Below are 15797 nucleotides of genomic sequence, written 5' to 3' on the forward strand. Positions count from 1 at the left end.
CTAGTAGAACTCCTGGGGTCTGATAACCACGGGCCATATGCTCTGGGGTATGAGTAGTGGAATTCTGAACTCCTCCTTTGGCCTGAGAAACGGCTGGTGCCACAGGAAATACACCGGCCTGAGCCATACTCTCCAAAATGCCAACCATGTGGACTAAGGCATCCTGAAGCACTGGGTGTCAATGAACCCCTCTGGGACCTGTCCTACTGGCTCGGTCTGAAATGGAATTTCATCACCCTATGCTATTTGAGGCTCGACTATGGGTGTTGTTGTGCGTGCTCTAGGCTGAGCTCTACCTCTACCTTTGCCTCTGCCCTGGCCTCAGTTGCTACCCATGGTAATGGCTGCAAGCCGGGGGTCCGAATCCTGATCAGCTTTATTGCTTCTAGAAGATAAGCACAAACGTCTTCGTATCGATCCTCAAGACTCTACTAAGCTTGCTCATGACTCGTGAGACATATGCAACCTAGGGCCATTATACCTACTTGTCACGACCCAAAATCCCAACCATGGGGCGTGATGACGCCTAACACTGCTTGCTAGGCAAGACAACACTTACCAATAAATAAGAAGCTAGTCTAACAAGTAACATCATATTGAGGTAGCATAAAAATAAATTAAGTTACATATGATAACAAGTCTAAACCATGCTCCTCTTGCATAACATCCCAAGATTTAGTGTCATAGAGTATGTGAGCCACTAGAATACTACATATAAGGTGTGAACAGAAATGTAATACTATCTAATACAAGAAAACACCAATAACGATAGGAAAGGGACTCCAGGATATGCGAACACAAGCAGAACTACCTCAAGTCTCCTGGAAAAGGGTCCGAGCAATCACCTCTGAACGTTGTTGGGACCAACACCGAGATCTGCATTGGAAGTACAGAAGAGTATTATGAGTATAATCGACCCTATGTATTCAATAAGTATTGAGCCTAACCTCGACGAGGTAGTGACGAGGATATAACAAGAAACTCATTATAAGCCTGTACGAGTAATAAGTAGAAAAGCAGTAACAATATAGAGAAATGAGTAAAACATAATGAACGAGATAAGGAAATAGAAGACAGAGCGCCCTAAAATATCACCACTTCGCAGCTTCATAACATAACACAGTAGTGGAGCATAACAACCATGAATAACTACAAGACTTCCTTTCCATTGTGGCACGCAACCTGATCTATATATCAATACCAACAAGAGTCTATACTATTGCGACGCGCAACCCGATCCCATTATATTAGTTCATTTGATAATGCTCGATAGCAGTCAATACGACAAGTCTCAAAACATGATAATAAAGGGAGCGAGAACTCAAAAATTCACCAAGGATGTATGAGCACGAGAAAGGAAGGCCAAACAGTGCCATATCCAAGAAACTAGTCTCACAACATAAACTAAGATGACTTAAACACGTTGTAGCACGAGAACAATCTAAGGTCATACAATACAACATAAACACAATAGAATAATACAAGGAACATATAAGACAATAAGACACATAAGGACATAAAGCAGGTGAAAACATCTATGTAGCAACATGAAAGAGCATGTAACAGTGATGCATACATCGAATCATAGCATGTTAATAAGTGAAAGCATATATGTGTCAAGTAAAACATGTATCAGGTAAGGACACATAATAAGAAAAAATATGAAATAAGAAAAGACAGAGTATAATTCAAGGCAAGTAAGCTAGAACACCCCGCATGCTTATACCCATGACGACGCATATGCACCTGTCACCTTGCATATACACCGTCCCCACACGTAACAAATAGATCAATCATATCCTAATTCACTCAAATTAAGGTTAATCACGACTCTTACCTTTTTTCGGAACAAGATCAACAATCCAACGCGGCTTTTCCTTTAGAACAAGCTTCCAAACCACCCAAATCTAGTCAAATATTACTCAAATAAGTCACAACAAGCTTTAGAAACTACCCTAGAATAAAAAAAATTCGATCTTTGGCATAATTGAAAACGTCAACCGGACCCACGTGATCGAAATCCAAAAATAAGACCAAATTCCGATTACTCATTCACCCCCGAGTCCAAGTATGTGATTTATTTCGAGATCCAACCTAAATTCGAGGTCTAAATTTTAAAATTATAAATTCCTAAATTTCTTCCCAAAATTCCTAATTTTTACTCTATGAAATCTTAGATTTAATAGAGAAAAATGAAAAAGCAATGAAAATTAAACAAAAACAAGTTAAAGTTACTAACCTATGAAGTTGAAAAGAAATTGCTCTCCAAAATCGCCTCTATGTGGAGTCTAGGTCTCAAAAATAGAGTAAAATGAGCTAAGTCCCGCAACCTTTTACCTAGCTGCAGATATCGCAATTGCAAAATCTTGTTTGCAATTGCTACGTTCACAAAAGCGAACCATTGATCGCAAATACGAACAGTGTCTGAGCCTCTCTGATGTCGAAAATGCGACTAAATCTTTGCATATACAAAGGACCAGCCCCATGCAAAAGCGAATAAAGCTTCGCAAATGCGAAGTTGTCCCCCTACTCTCTAGTGTCGCAATTGCGATATGAGCATTGCCATTGCGAAGTCCACCAACTCGCAAAAGCAACCAAAGCTTCGCAAATACGAAGCTGCCCTGCCATTGACCAGCATCGCAAATGCGAGCTAGCACACACCAAATGCGATGCTCGCATTTGCGAACAGAACCTTGCAAATGCGAGGTTTGCAGTACCAGCAAATCCCAGCTTTGCTAAAACAATCCAAAACTCATTCAAAACTCACCCGAGCCCAATCCGAACATCCACACAAGTATAATCACATCATACGAACTCGCTCGTAAGCTCATCATCAAAATTACTTCAAAACTCAAAGAACTTCAAAGTTCATACTTCAAAATTTCAATTTTCACATCAAGCGCAGAAATGGCCTCGGATTACCCGGAACCGCAACCAAACATGCGTACAAGTCCAAAATCATAATACAAACCTACCGGAATCGTCAAAACACCAATTCGAGATCATTTACTAAAAATGTTGACCGTGGTCAACTCTAGCCATTTTGAAGTTCAAAAATCAAGTTTTTTTGTATATTCACATTTAGATTTCCCCGAAATTAACACGGACCACACAATAATCAAATAGTCTATGAAAGTTCTCAATTCATAAATAGGGAGCCAGTACATAAAATAACCTATCGGATCGTTACAATATGTTTCTTATTTTAATTTCTTTGTAACAATTCTTTTAAACTAATTATTATTAATAAAAAAATTATGTATGGACTAATTTTCCCATCAAACCAACCTAAAAACCTTCGTTCTTGACCCCTTAAAAACCTTCGCCGACACACATCGTCATCCAAGATTACCTTAATTTCCACCCCATATTGCATATTGAATTTAAACCCTCGTCTCTTTCTCGTTGACTTTATGTTAAGGACTTATAAATGGATTAGATATATTGAACAAGTTGAATTCCTACTTCCTACTGGCCTAGGTCAGAAAGCAACTATGTCAATTCCATAGGCGATGGCATTAACTCCTCGCAAAGGAGGAAGCAAATGGCTGATGAACAGAATTAAAGGAAAATCCGAAAATGCAAAAACTATTGCAAGAATTGCTAAAGGAGTATGACATATTGAGTTTAATGCAGAAACCAAGAAGCTTACATGTTCATATTCCCTCTATATGTTAGTTGGTTAGAGGATTCATCTGTATTATGCTTTTCTATAAAGTTACCGTGTAGCTGGAGGAAGAAGGAAAAGAAAAGATAGTTTGAAGGGTCAAGAATAGAGGTGTTTAGATGGGAAAGTTAGTTCAAACATAACTTTTACATTAATGATAATAAATTGAGAAGAACTACTATAAACAAATCAAAATAAGGGAGATATTAGTGTGATGAAGGCAAATTTGAGGAGGGAGATTCTACGAAATTGTCACATTAAATTTTACTCCGTACTTGATTTTAAAGTTCTAAATCTTAGAAAAATATTTAAATTATAATTTATTTTAAAGTCCTAATCTTAGAAAGATAATTAAATTATATTTTTTTTGAAAGTTCTAAATATAAGAAAAATAATCAAATTAAAATTTTGTCTAATACCCCCTCTGTTTCAATTTATGTGAACCCATTTGACTGAGCATAGAGTTTAAGAAAAGAGAAAAGACTTTTGAACTTGTGGTGTAAAATGAAGCACGTATATTTTGTGTGGTTATAAATTATTGCATAAAGTTAAACTATTTCGAAATAGGAAAATGAATCATTCTTTTTCGCACGGACTAAAAAGGAAATAAGTTCACATAAATTGAAACGATGGAGTATGAAGTTTGTTTTCAAGGGTAAAAAAAGAAAAATATTTGTGCATTTATAATAATATTGATAATTTCAATTCATGCTTAATTTCAAGCTCTAGGCGTACCCATTTGTCCATAATTTGTTTTTTTAACTTTTTTTTATAACTTGTTTGGTTATATATTGGACTGAAATTTTCAAATTTGGAAGATGAGTCTCTAAGTTTTAAAAAGTGGGTTTAATTTTTTTTTAATGTATAATTTTATATTTTTCTCATAAAAGATAATATATATTTCAAGTAAAAATATATGTCCAAAACTCTAAATACAATTTAAAATTTCAAAGATCTATTTTCAACAGAAGTAGCTCAATTTACCAAAACTTGGATTGCGGGGCGTTATAGTCCTTTCATTTCATATAATCCAACAGAAGTAGCTCAATTTACCAAAACAAAAATCACGGCAAATAAATTACGAAATAGCAAAAAGTATTGGCGGTAAGCAACTTCATTGACATCCTGCCTTTTTTTTGGGCTTAAAAAGCATGACACGAAACTCGTTTTCTTTTCTTTTCTTTTTAAATTTTAATGGAAATAAGAAAGACTTCCTGGTAACTTAACTCCATAGAATAGTATAGTCTTTTTTTATTATCATTTATTAATTCATTTATTTATGTTCTTGGAGCTACAGATGGCATGTTTCGACGTGTGAAGTCATGATTTCTTAAACTATGATTTTTTCTTCCTAAATTTAAAATTTAAAATAGATGACTCAACATATCAAACTGCTTTTTCTGTTCACATTATATTATATTGGATGTGTTAACCAATTTGACTGGACACGGAGTTAAAAAAAAGAGAGAGAAATTTTTGAACTTGTGGTATAAAATGAGTCACATATATTTTATGTGGATATAAATTATTGTATAAAAGTAAATTATTTTCAAATATGGAAAGAATTCACTCTTTTTGTCACGGATTAAAAAGAAAATAAATACACATAAATTGAAACGGAGGGAGTAAGTTTTTTGTCTTTCAACTGATTTATGTTCTCTTGGATTGAAGATTCATCTTACTTTGGTAAACGTTTGTGTTTCCTCTCTCTAGTCATCAGGTTTTTATCATTGTTTTTACAATACTTGAGAATTGATTCTTGTGTGTTTATGCATGCATCTTGTTTGTTTTATTGAAATTAACTCTGTTTTATCTTTGTTTATACATTCAATTATGGTTTTATCTGAACCAAACATGCTGTTAGTGTTGGTCCTGCATTTAGTTAATTAACATTGTTTAGTCAGACTTGCTGGATGCCAAATGCTTAAACTTGTAATTTTCTTGTCGAGAATTGTTGGTCTCAACTCTCAACTAGCCCAAAGATACTCTTAACGTCGTGTGAGATTGTCCGCTTTGAACCAAGCCCGTACGGTTTTCTTCAAAAGGCCTCAACCATAAGGGGTTGTTTGGTACATGGGATAAAGATACTAATCTCGTGATAGAATTTGGGATTGTATTTATTCCATGTTTGGTTAAAGACATTAGCTAATCCGGGGATAAATTTTACAATAAAATGGTGGGATCAGCTATCCCATAGAGAAGGTGGAATAGCTAATCCTACGGAATACCCTATTTATCTCACTATTGTACCAAACGACCCCTAAGAATATCATACACCTTATATGTAATTTTTCAATCTTTTCAGCTACCAATGTAAGACTTTATTCAACACCTAACAATCTCCATTTGAACTAAGTCCATCACCACGATCCACGTGTCTCCCCCCTCGAATTAAGCTTCACATGGCCCATTACCATGATCTATGGGTCACTTTTCGAGATTTACTGTGTGCCAACCACATAGTCAGAGTTGCGTCTCTAAGCTCGTAAGGGGAGGTAAACCGAGCCACACACTATCTCTCTGCCATCGCCATACTTGTCCCGCCGAACCATAAGCTCTTATACTAGTTGTTTGGCTCAACCAGCCCAAAGATAATCTTAACATAGTGTGATATTATCCTCTTTAGGTCAAACCGACATGGTGTTTCCCAAAAGGCCTCAACTGTTAAGAGTATCTGAATGTTGAACTTTGTTCGTACACCTAACATGACTAATGTGAGTAATGCGTGATATGAAGATGATAAGTTCTTATTAGTCCTATTCAACGATTGAGAAGAAGGCAGATTAATGTTGTTTGTTCAAGTAATTTACATTTTTTCACTAGATTGGGTAATCAGCAGCTTGAATCGTTACTGGATTAGATTTAATGTGTTGCTACTATGGTGTAGGTTGACAATATAACTTGTTTGTTCGGTCCTACGTCATTACGAAGCAGAAATACATTTATGTCTTCTTGCAAAATGGAAACAGATGGAAATGGGACCTCTTCTAGTTGTGACCTTGATGCCTGCTTCTGGCTACCACCTGAACCAGAACATTGTTATGATGATATGGAATTTCATGCGGCTAATTATGAAGATGACGATGGAAGCCACAATTTTAAAGAGGAAAAACAAAAGTTATTAGGGGATATGATGGACCAGAGGCTTAAGCCCCTTGTTGATGACCTGCTTAATTCTTCTGGTGTCGTCTCTTCAGGGAAAGAGGGTGACAATTGGATTGACATAGTAATTTCCTTGTCCTTGGAGGCTGCTTCATTTTTTATGCCTACTGCAGCTGAAGGAAATGCTATGGATCCTAATCGATATTTGAAGATAAAATGTATTGCAACCGGTTCTCGCAGCAAAAGGTATTAAACAGCAACCGATTTTTCTTATCTTTATTTGTGTTCGTCGTTCCTCATTCGCTTAATGTTTAGACAGTTAAAATTTGATTTCATTTGTCATGCTTACTCCCATCTAATAAGACTGTATTCTTTTTCTTTGTGAACTTCCAAAAGGTGTCTTCCCTTTTGAATGGGAACTTTTTTCCTTCTCTGTATTAATTTTGAATGTTATACGACTTTAAGTTGGGCTTGAATAGAGCAGAATGGATACAAAACATATATAGATGATATCAACTAGTTTGAGATTGGAGGCATATTGATTGACTGATACTTCTTTAAAAGTTACAGGATATCCTCTTTTACTTTTATAAAACCTCAACCTCACCAAAAGGTTTCACTTCTCTTTTAAATACTACTCCTACCTAATTTCAGTATCTACCTTTATCGCTTTGTTTGTGTCTGTTCACACCATGACTACAAATTTTTAACGGAGGGAGCCCCTAGTTCTCTGGGCTAAATCATAGGTTTTTTCTGTTTTGTAGTCAATTTATCCGAGGTTTGGTCTTCAATAAACATGCTGCTCACAAACACATGCCTACACAGTATAATAAGCCTAGATTGCTGCTGATCCAGGGTGCACTTGGTCTCTCTTCAAATGAATTATCAGTATTTGAGTCATTTCGACAGGTAAACTAGAAATACCGTTGTATGTATCAAATAAAAAAGATGAGCATATTCATGTGTTTGTGATTACTGTTTTAACATATTAACAGGAGAATGATAGAGTGAAGTCCATCATTGACATGATAGAAAGCTACGAACCAAATGTTGTGTTAGTGGAGAAGTCTGTTTCTCGTGACTTACAAGAGTATGCTCTTAATAAAGGATTGACATTGATCGTTGATATCAAGCAACATCGAATGGAGAGAGTTGCTCTATGCACAGGTTCATCAATCATATCTTCTGAAACATTGGTAGACCTCAGGCAGTGCGATTCCTTTCATTTTGAGAAATTCCTAGAAGAACATGACTCTTCTGGTGATAGCGTGAAAAGGTCTAGCAAAACACTTATGTTTATCAGGGGCTGTTCTACTCATCGTGGAAGTACAGTGAGTATATTTGCAGCTTGTCTGTTTTATTTTTGCTGATACAGAATTCATAACTGCTTTTTTGCACTTGTAAATGCAAATCAATTCTCTTTGGCAGATTTTGTTAATGGGAACTAACAGCAATGAATTGAAGAAAGTTAAATATGTCATCTGTCGTGCTGTAACCATGGCATATAATTTAATCCTTGAGACGTCTTTCCTTCTAGATCAAAAAGCAATGATAATAAGGCATAACTTAGAGGAAGAAGGTGAACATCTGTTGTTTAAGCCAAAAAATCCAGAAGATCACGGTCAAAATGATGTTCAAGTTTCTGACAAAGAGAAGACACCTGAAAAGGAACAACTACATTGTCCATTACAGAGTGCAGAAGAGTCTTTGGAAAATCCTGAAGACAAAGAACATAATAACGATGTCATGACATCATCGTTCGATTGGGAGAGTACTTTGGTAATGATGTCAAGTTGGAATGCTAAAAGAGGCACTAATTGTGTGACCAATCATTTTTCTAGAATCAGATTTTATCAAGATTATGATATTCCTCTTGGGAAGTTTTTGCGAGATAATCTGCTAAATCAGGTGCGTAGAAATCAATTGTCTCCATTACAAACTCTTTCTTTGTGTCGCTGTGTTTCCACTCTGACAATGTTTCCTAGAATGCTGGTTGCTCATTTAGCAGAATGTGATATTTGAAGTTGCTTCTATAATCTATTTACTATGTAGGAACTTCCGTTCCCTGGATCTATTTACATGCGATATTTGAAGTTATTTCTGTGTGACCTATAGGTCACGGGTTAGAGTCGTGGAATCAGCCAATAATGCTTGCATCAGGCTAGGCTGCCTACATCACACCTCATTAGGGAGCGACCCTTTCCCGGACCCTACATAAACGCGGGATACTTCGTGCACCGGACTGCCTTTAGGAACTTCCGTTCATTGTTTTCTGTACATAGTGTTATTTATTTTAGGTTGTTGACATGTAAGCCCTGTTGTTGCAGAGGAACCAATGTGGGACGTGTGGTGTATCCCCGAAAGTTCACATTTTCCGTTATGCACATCATGAGAAGCTACTCACTATTAAAGTTCATTCTCTTCCATTAAACAAGGCCCTCTCTGGTGAAACGGAAGGAAAAATTTGGATGTGGAGTTGTTGTAATGGAGGCTCAAAAAATACAAAAAGAGTTTTAATGTCCATTGGCTCCCTTGGATTTTCATTTGGAAGATTTTTGCAGCTCGGTTTCTGTGATTCCTCTTTGTTTAGTAGACTGCCTGACCGCAGTCAATCCTTCAATAGCGATTTCCTCTACTTCTTCGGGTATGATCAAAGTTGTGGTATCCATCTTATAAATTTATTATTTTACGTATTTAGGTTCAACACTAGAAATTAAAGTAAGATTAGGTGGTTGAAACTCTATTTTTTCTCCTAAAATGCCTTGAAATGTAATTTTTAATGTATTCGGACGAAATGAGCCTAAAATAGGGCATAATTGTTCAAGTTGTTTTCATACTATTTTTCCACTCCCGTTTTCTAGTATCTTGCCATTGGTTATGATTATTGCTATTGCTTTTCCCATCTATTTTTCTGGTTCTTAGGTTACTGGTACTATCTTTCTGGTTGTTGTTACTGTTCTATTGTTTCTTTTCATCTTCTTGAACTGAGAGTCTATCGGAAACAACCTATCTGCCTCCTAGAGTAAGGGTAAAATCTGCGTATACACTATCATCCCCAAACCTCATTTGTGGGATTATATTGAGCTGCTGTTGTTGTATTACATCTCTGACGGTTATAGTAATTTGTTTTGCAGCTTTTCTTTTTTCAACTTCGGCAATCATTTGAATAGATGCATTGCGGTTCAGTGTTGAGCCTTGATCATATTTCATCTTTTTTTTAAAAAAGAAATTCATGTCATTCTCTTAATGTGCAGATTAGGGTCAATGGTTGCAGTGTTCAAGTACCCAACTTTTATTATTTATTCTGTGTCTCTTCCTCCTCCGATTTTGGAGTTTAGCAGTTCGACTAAAGGAGAGTTTTGTAGCAAGGATTTTGAGGATGTATGTGCTTTTATGAAGCTGTATACTCTTTTTACATACTAATGCTTTTAAGTTTTTGGTTTACTGCGGAAATTACATGATATATTGCAAGTCTATGATGACCGAGATTTTCTTTTCATAAGTAGGTTTACACGAAAGGGATTATGAAGTTTCTCGATGTAGAGAAAGCTTTAAAGGCAATAGAGTCCCGTTTTAATGGAACAACTATAAATATTCAAGGGTCAAATTTGGAATTTTCTGAAGTTGAGAAAATGCTGAAGGAAGAGAGATCTCAATTTGAGGTTAGTTCCTTTCTGGGCTCTCATGCTAGGATTACTTGTTCTTCTAGCACTTAATCTAAATATCTAATCAATCTTGTGGTGATTCGTGCATCGTTTTTCCATCTCGTTTCCTCATTTTTTGTATTCCATGTATGTTATTCCACAACCACAAGGTGCTCAGGCGATGTTCCCTAGCATAATGTTTACATGTCAAATGTATACAGATGCATGAACCAAGATTAGTTAAGTTGTTGATTTACTGGTGAAGATGAGAATATATCAAATATATTGATGTGTATGCGCCATCTAAATATAATCTTTTGCCTTTTCTAATTTTCAGATTGATATTAAAAACACAGAGAAGCAGGAGGCTGTGTATAAGGCTCTGAGCTTGAACAGAATACAGCTGGAGCTTCTGCTTGAGTTGTCTGTGTGGGATCGACGTCTTCATTCCCTGATGTCATCTGACTATTATCCCAAAACCATTTACCAGAATCAAGACGCACTGGCCGCTATACTAGATGCTAATGCTACAGGTGCCAGTTATTTTAATCCTCAAAGGAGTAGATCCCTCTTAGCAATATTATCCAACATAGAGCATAACAAAGGGTGGTGGACTCCTTTCCCTGAAATTCGACGTGAATACATGAAGAATCTTCAGAGAGGTTACTTAACAAGATTAGGTTCTGTCGCAACCTATGGTGCAGAAACTATAGCTTGTGGACTTACTAGTACAGATGAAGTTGGAAAGCTCTATATTCCCCTTGGAAGTGATAAGTATATCGTGTCTGATTATGAAGATGAATTTTCTAGCATAATTGCTTGTGCTTTGGCCTTGCTGATGGATTTGCCTGTCGTGAGTCATGATCTTGAAGATGAATCATGCTCATCGAGTTTGCCTAGAACGCACAAATACTCAGTGATCTGTCCCTATGCTCGCCCATTTCTTCATTTGCGAGATCGTTGTTGCCCATCTGAAGTTGATTTTATTGCTTCCTTAAGTAGGTGTAGGAGCTGGTATCCAAAAGGTCGGAAAACTAATTCTTTTTTTGCCAAAACTCTTGATGATCGCTTCATCGTAAAGGAAATTAAGAGGAATGAATTTGAGTCATTCTTGAAGTTTGCTCCTTGTTATTTTGATTACATGGATCAGTGCATAGAGCAAGGAAGTCAAACCTGCCTTGCAAAAATTCTTGGCATTTATCAGGTCAAGTAATCAACTTAATATTCTGGTTATAACACAGCACAGGCTTGCCAGCAAAGTGCATTTGCTTATTGAACTTTTCTCTATATATTTATGTTTTGCAGGTCATAATAAGATCAAGTGGGAAAGAGAAAACGCATGATCTCGTGGTGATGGAGAACCTTTCTTTTGGAAAAGATATTACTCGGCGATATGAACTGAAAGGTACGTTGCATGCTCGACTTAGTTCAGCAAACGACGGTGCAGGAGGAATTTTTCAGGACCAAAACTTTGTGAATGACATGAATATTTATCCCATATATGTTGATAAGAGCTCAAACAGGAATCTGCAAAGAGCTGTATGGAATGACACTGTTTTCCTCAGTGTAAGTTTGCACATATAATCACTCAATCCAAGAATTTTATATATGGCTCAGGTTCTAAACTGGTATAATTTGCTGAATTGCAGACAATCAATGTGATGGACTATTCTCTGTTTGTGGGAATGAATACTGAGGGCAATGAACTTGTTTGTGGAATCGTTGACTATCTAAGACAGTATACATGGGACGTACAACTCTTCAATTGGTTCAATTCCTCACTTCCGAGCCCCCAGGAGTATAAAAAGAGATTTAGGAAGTTTATCAATAAACATTTTCCCTTGTGAGAATTGATTTCAGAGGTTCCTTTTCTTTTTCTCCTTTTTTTCTGAAAAGAGTATGTGCATGTTTGAGTTTTGGAAGAATATTTGAATGTTGTTAGAATCAAATGAAATTCAGGTTTGAAGACAAAACAAAGTACAAAACTTACAACTTTGATAAAGATTGAACTTTACTTATAAATTGAATTACTTAAATTAACTTTTCAAATATTACAAAGAATTTTACATGTGTGTAGATATGGTCCAGTCCAGTTGGAATTAGTTACAGCTTGAACGTAACGCCATATATAGCAGATTTCATTCCTCAAAATCGCAATGAAGTTGTATCAATTACACCAACACGTAGAATTGTGATACGAAAATATGTGGTTTTCGAAAAAATATTAACGTATTAAATTTTGTTCTATTTTAAAACTTAAAAGTAGAACTAGTAATAATCTCACTAAGGTGGAAAATTTTAAAATATATGTGGAAAATTTTGTCACCTGTGTTAAATTTGAAATCATTTAAGGAAACAAGTAATAATCTCACTAAGGTTACTTCTTTTTCAACGTCTCTCTAAAGTTACATGTGTGTGTTTCATATTTTGGCCAAAAATGATCACAAGTTAAGTTTCAATAATGCTAATTTCCGCATTAAAATAAATATCGGCGAAGACTATTTGGAACAAAACATACATTTCATATTGGGTTTAGAGCAATTAAATAAAAGTGAGAAAGGAGAGAACAAACGGTACCTTGGGGCGCATTTGGTATGACAGAAAATCATCTTTCAGAAAAATATTTTTCACATGAAAGTTGTTTTCTGCTATTTGGTTATCAATGATTTTTTTTAATCAAAATGGGGATTTTGCCTTCCCTCACATACGAGCGGACTTTATTTTCGTAGAATTGTCTTTTACTTTTGACTTTATATCAATGATTCCATCTAACACTTAGATATTATTATTAATCTCAGCATTTTAAAAGACGAAGGCGTGACACAAGACATTTTACTAAGCATGGGGCGAGGCGTAAGCTCCGGAAAGTGTGGGGCATAAGCCTCATAGAACTATATGCTTTGGTTATTTATAGATTTTTATAATAGATAAAAATACAAAAATATGAAAGTGCATAAAATTTTTATAACTTGCAACCGTCAATATTTTCTGATAGTCATCAATAATAAATTAGTTCACTCAAGATTCGTAAAGACCAGTAAAAAAACTAAACACTAAAATTACGAAACTTACATTGAGAAAATTGTTAAAGAAAAATTAAAATAAATAAAGTAGAGAAATTAAAAGAATATTTTGAGTAAGTAGAATAAGATAAAATTCATTGATGATACACGGGTTCAACTGAACCGCTACGTCAAAAAATTATACGGTATATATTGATAATTATATTTAAAAACAGTGAAACACTCGTATAAATTAATTATTTGAATCCGCTTGTTTGCTGGTGCGGTCATGTGGGTTCAAATTGTGCATAACGTCTTGAGTTCAACCCCAGCAAGTGACTTTGAATTTCTTTACTTCTTATTTTTTCAACATGTTTCTTTACTTGAATTCAATGAAAATCATTCTAAAGTTATTCTATTTCGAAAAAATAAGTCTTTCAACAAAGTTAGATTTGGTTATCAGTTTGTTATAAATCATTAAAACATGCAAGTATTTGTTGAAAGTACTTGTTAGTTTAATTTAATTTAGTTTTATGTTGAAATCATTTATCTATTTTATATTATTATTTTTGGTTTAGTGTTTAGCTCTCTTTCTTTATTTATTTATAATTTTGTATATCCCTTTTTATGTCGTCTGCTTGCCAATAACTACTTTTTATTTGTAAAATACAAAAAGTTCTATATTTTGTTAGATATATTAGAGCTAATAAGTTTATAAAGTGGATAAATTGATTTTTTTTTTGTTCAAGTTTGAAAACTTGTTAAATGTGTTAAGTTAAATTAATAAAACATTAAAAATAGAAATGAATATGCTTTTATATTTTGTTCATACATGCCGAAAATTTTTAAAACTGTTGAACACTAACTTTAAAATGACTTTATTTCGAGATCACTTTATGAATAAAAAGAACCCCAAAAAGAAAATATACCAAATCCTGTTTATTATACTCGACACCATTTACTTGTTAGTTTAATTTAATTTAGTTTTATGTTGAAATCATTTATCTATTTTATATTATTATTTTTGGTTTAGTGTTTAGCTCTCTTTCTTTATTTATTTGTAATTTTGTATATCCCTTTTTATGTCGTCTGCTTGCCAATAACTACTTCTTATTTATAAAATACAAAAAGTTCTATATTTTGTTAGATATATTAGAGATAATAAGTTTATAAAGTGGATAAATTGATTTTTTTTTTTGTTCAAGTTTGAAAACTTGTTAAATGTGTTAAGTTAAATTAATAAAACGTTAAAAATAGAAATGAATAGGCTTTTATATTTTGTTCATACATGCCGAAAACTTTTAAAACTGTTGAGCACAAACTTTAAAATGACTTTATTTCGAGATCACTTTATGAAAAAAAAGAACCCCAAAAAGAAAATATACCAAATCCTGCTTATCATACTCGACACCATTTATACTACTTGTTGTTATCGTCTTTGACTGAACCCGCTTGTTTAAAATTCTGGGTCCGTCACTGCACGTGATATGCTGAGATGAGCACCATACGATATTGGGGTGAATGACATAGTTACCCACAAAAACAAAACTATTTATCCTTACCTACCCATTTATTTTTCTACCCATCAAACTAATTACATTTCCTATCCATAGTAGATTTTATGGGAAATTTTCTCTTTTTTCTCCAATTCTTTTTTATTTCTATGCTTCTTTTCTTTTTTCCTTTTTTTCTTTCTTTTCTCCTTTTCTTTTTTCTCGTTTTCTTCTTCTTCTTTTTTTTTTTTTTAATCTTTTTTCTCTTTTTCTATTTATTTATTTTTGCCTAAATCGTATTATTGTTATTTTTACCATAACTTATTTCACATTCAATTTTGACTCCTTCTTTATTTTTATTTATTTATTTATTTTATTTCTTGTTCCTTTTCTAATTCCATTTAACTTCTTTTTTCTTTTATTTTCTTTATTTCTTGTTCCTTTTATAATTTCATTTAACTTTTTTTTATATTCTTTTTCTCTTCATAATCTAATTTCATTTACCGTTTTCACTATTTTTATTATTCTTATTTTTATACAATAAGAAAAAATAACTGATATAGTAAATATTTGTTCATCTTTTTAAAAAAATATAACTAGTATAATTTACCTTTTTCTCATTTTTTTTAATTTAATTATTAAACTAAAATAATATCAGTTGTCACTTGATCTTATTCACTGAATATCACACTGACTGCTACTGAGCACCATAAATTACATAATCAGATTCTAAGAATCAACACGTGATTGCCATGCAAACCTTGATCTCCTTCCCTACAAATATCAGTACACACTCTACCATTAGTAGTAACACAACCAGTTATGGAGCAAGAAAACATAATCTACATCCACCAAATCTCTATATATACTAGTTAGAAAAGAAATGATA

At 34.2% G+C, this 15797-nt stretch overlaps 1 protein-coding gene across 3 annotated transcripts; it reads left to right on the plus strand.

Moving 5' to 3' along the window:
- Positions 1 to 5172: 5172 nt before the first annotated feature.
- Positions 5173 to 12293, plus strand: LOC104121497 (putative 1-phosphatidylinositol-3-phosphate 5-kinase FAB1D). 3 transcript variants are annotated; one of them, XM_070185688.1, is made up of 11 exons: positions 5173 to 5387; positions 6555 to 7015; positions 7534 to 7678; positions 7765 to 8100; positions 8198 to 8677; positions 9097 to 9413; positions 10024 to 10150; positions 10276 to 10431; positions 10751 to 11617; positions 11719 to 11979; positions 12063 to 12293. In XM_070185688.1, the coding sequence occupies exons 2-11, from the start codon at positions 6612 to 6614 to the stop codon at positions 12258 to 12260; spliced, it is 3291 nt and encodes a 1096-aa protein (XP_070041789.1). In that variant the 5' UTR covers positions 5173 to 5387; positions 6555 to 6611; the 3' UTR covers positions 12261 to 12293. The 3 variants fall into 3 exon arrangements, with proteins under 3 accessions (XP_070041789.1, XP_018622194.1, XP_070041788.1); XM_018766678.3 differs by having other exon boundaries at positions 5173 to 5353; XM_070185687.1 differs by having other exon boundaries at positions 5174 to 7015.
- The last annotated feature ends 3504 nt before the right edge of the window (positions 12294 to 15797 follow it).

This window comes from Nicotiana tomentosiformis, chromosome 9 (genome assembly GCF_000390325.3).
Source record: "Nicotiana tomentosiformis chromosome 9, ASM39032v3, whole genome shotgun sequence".
Lineage (NCBI taxonomy): Eukaryota > Viridiplantae > Streptophyta > Magnoliopsida > Solanales > Solanaceae > Nicotiana > Nicotiana tomentosiformis.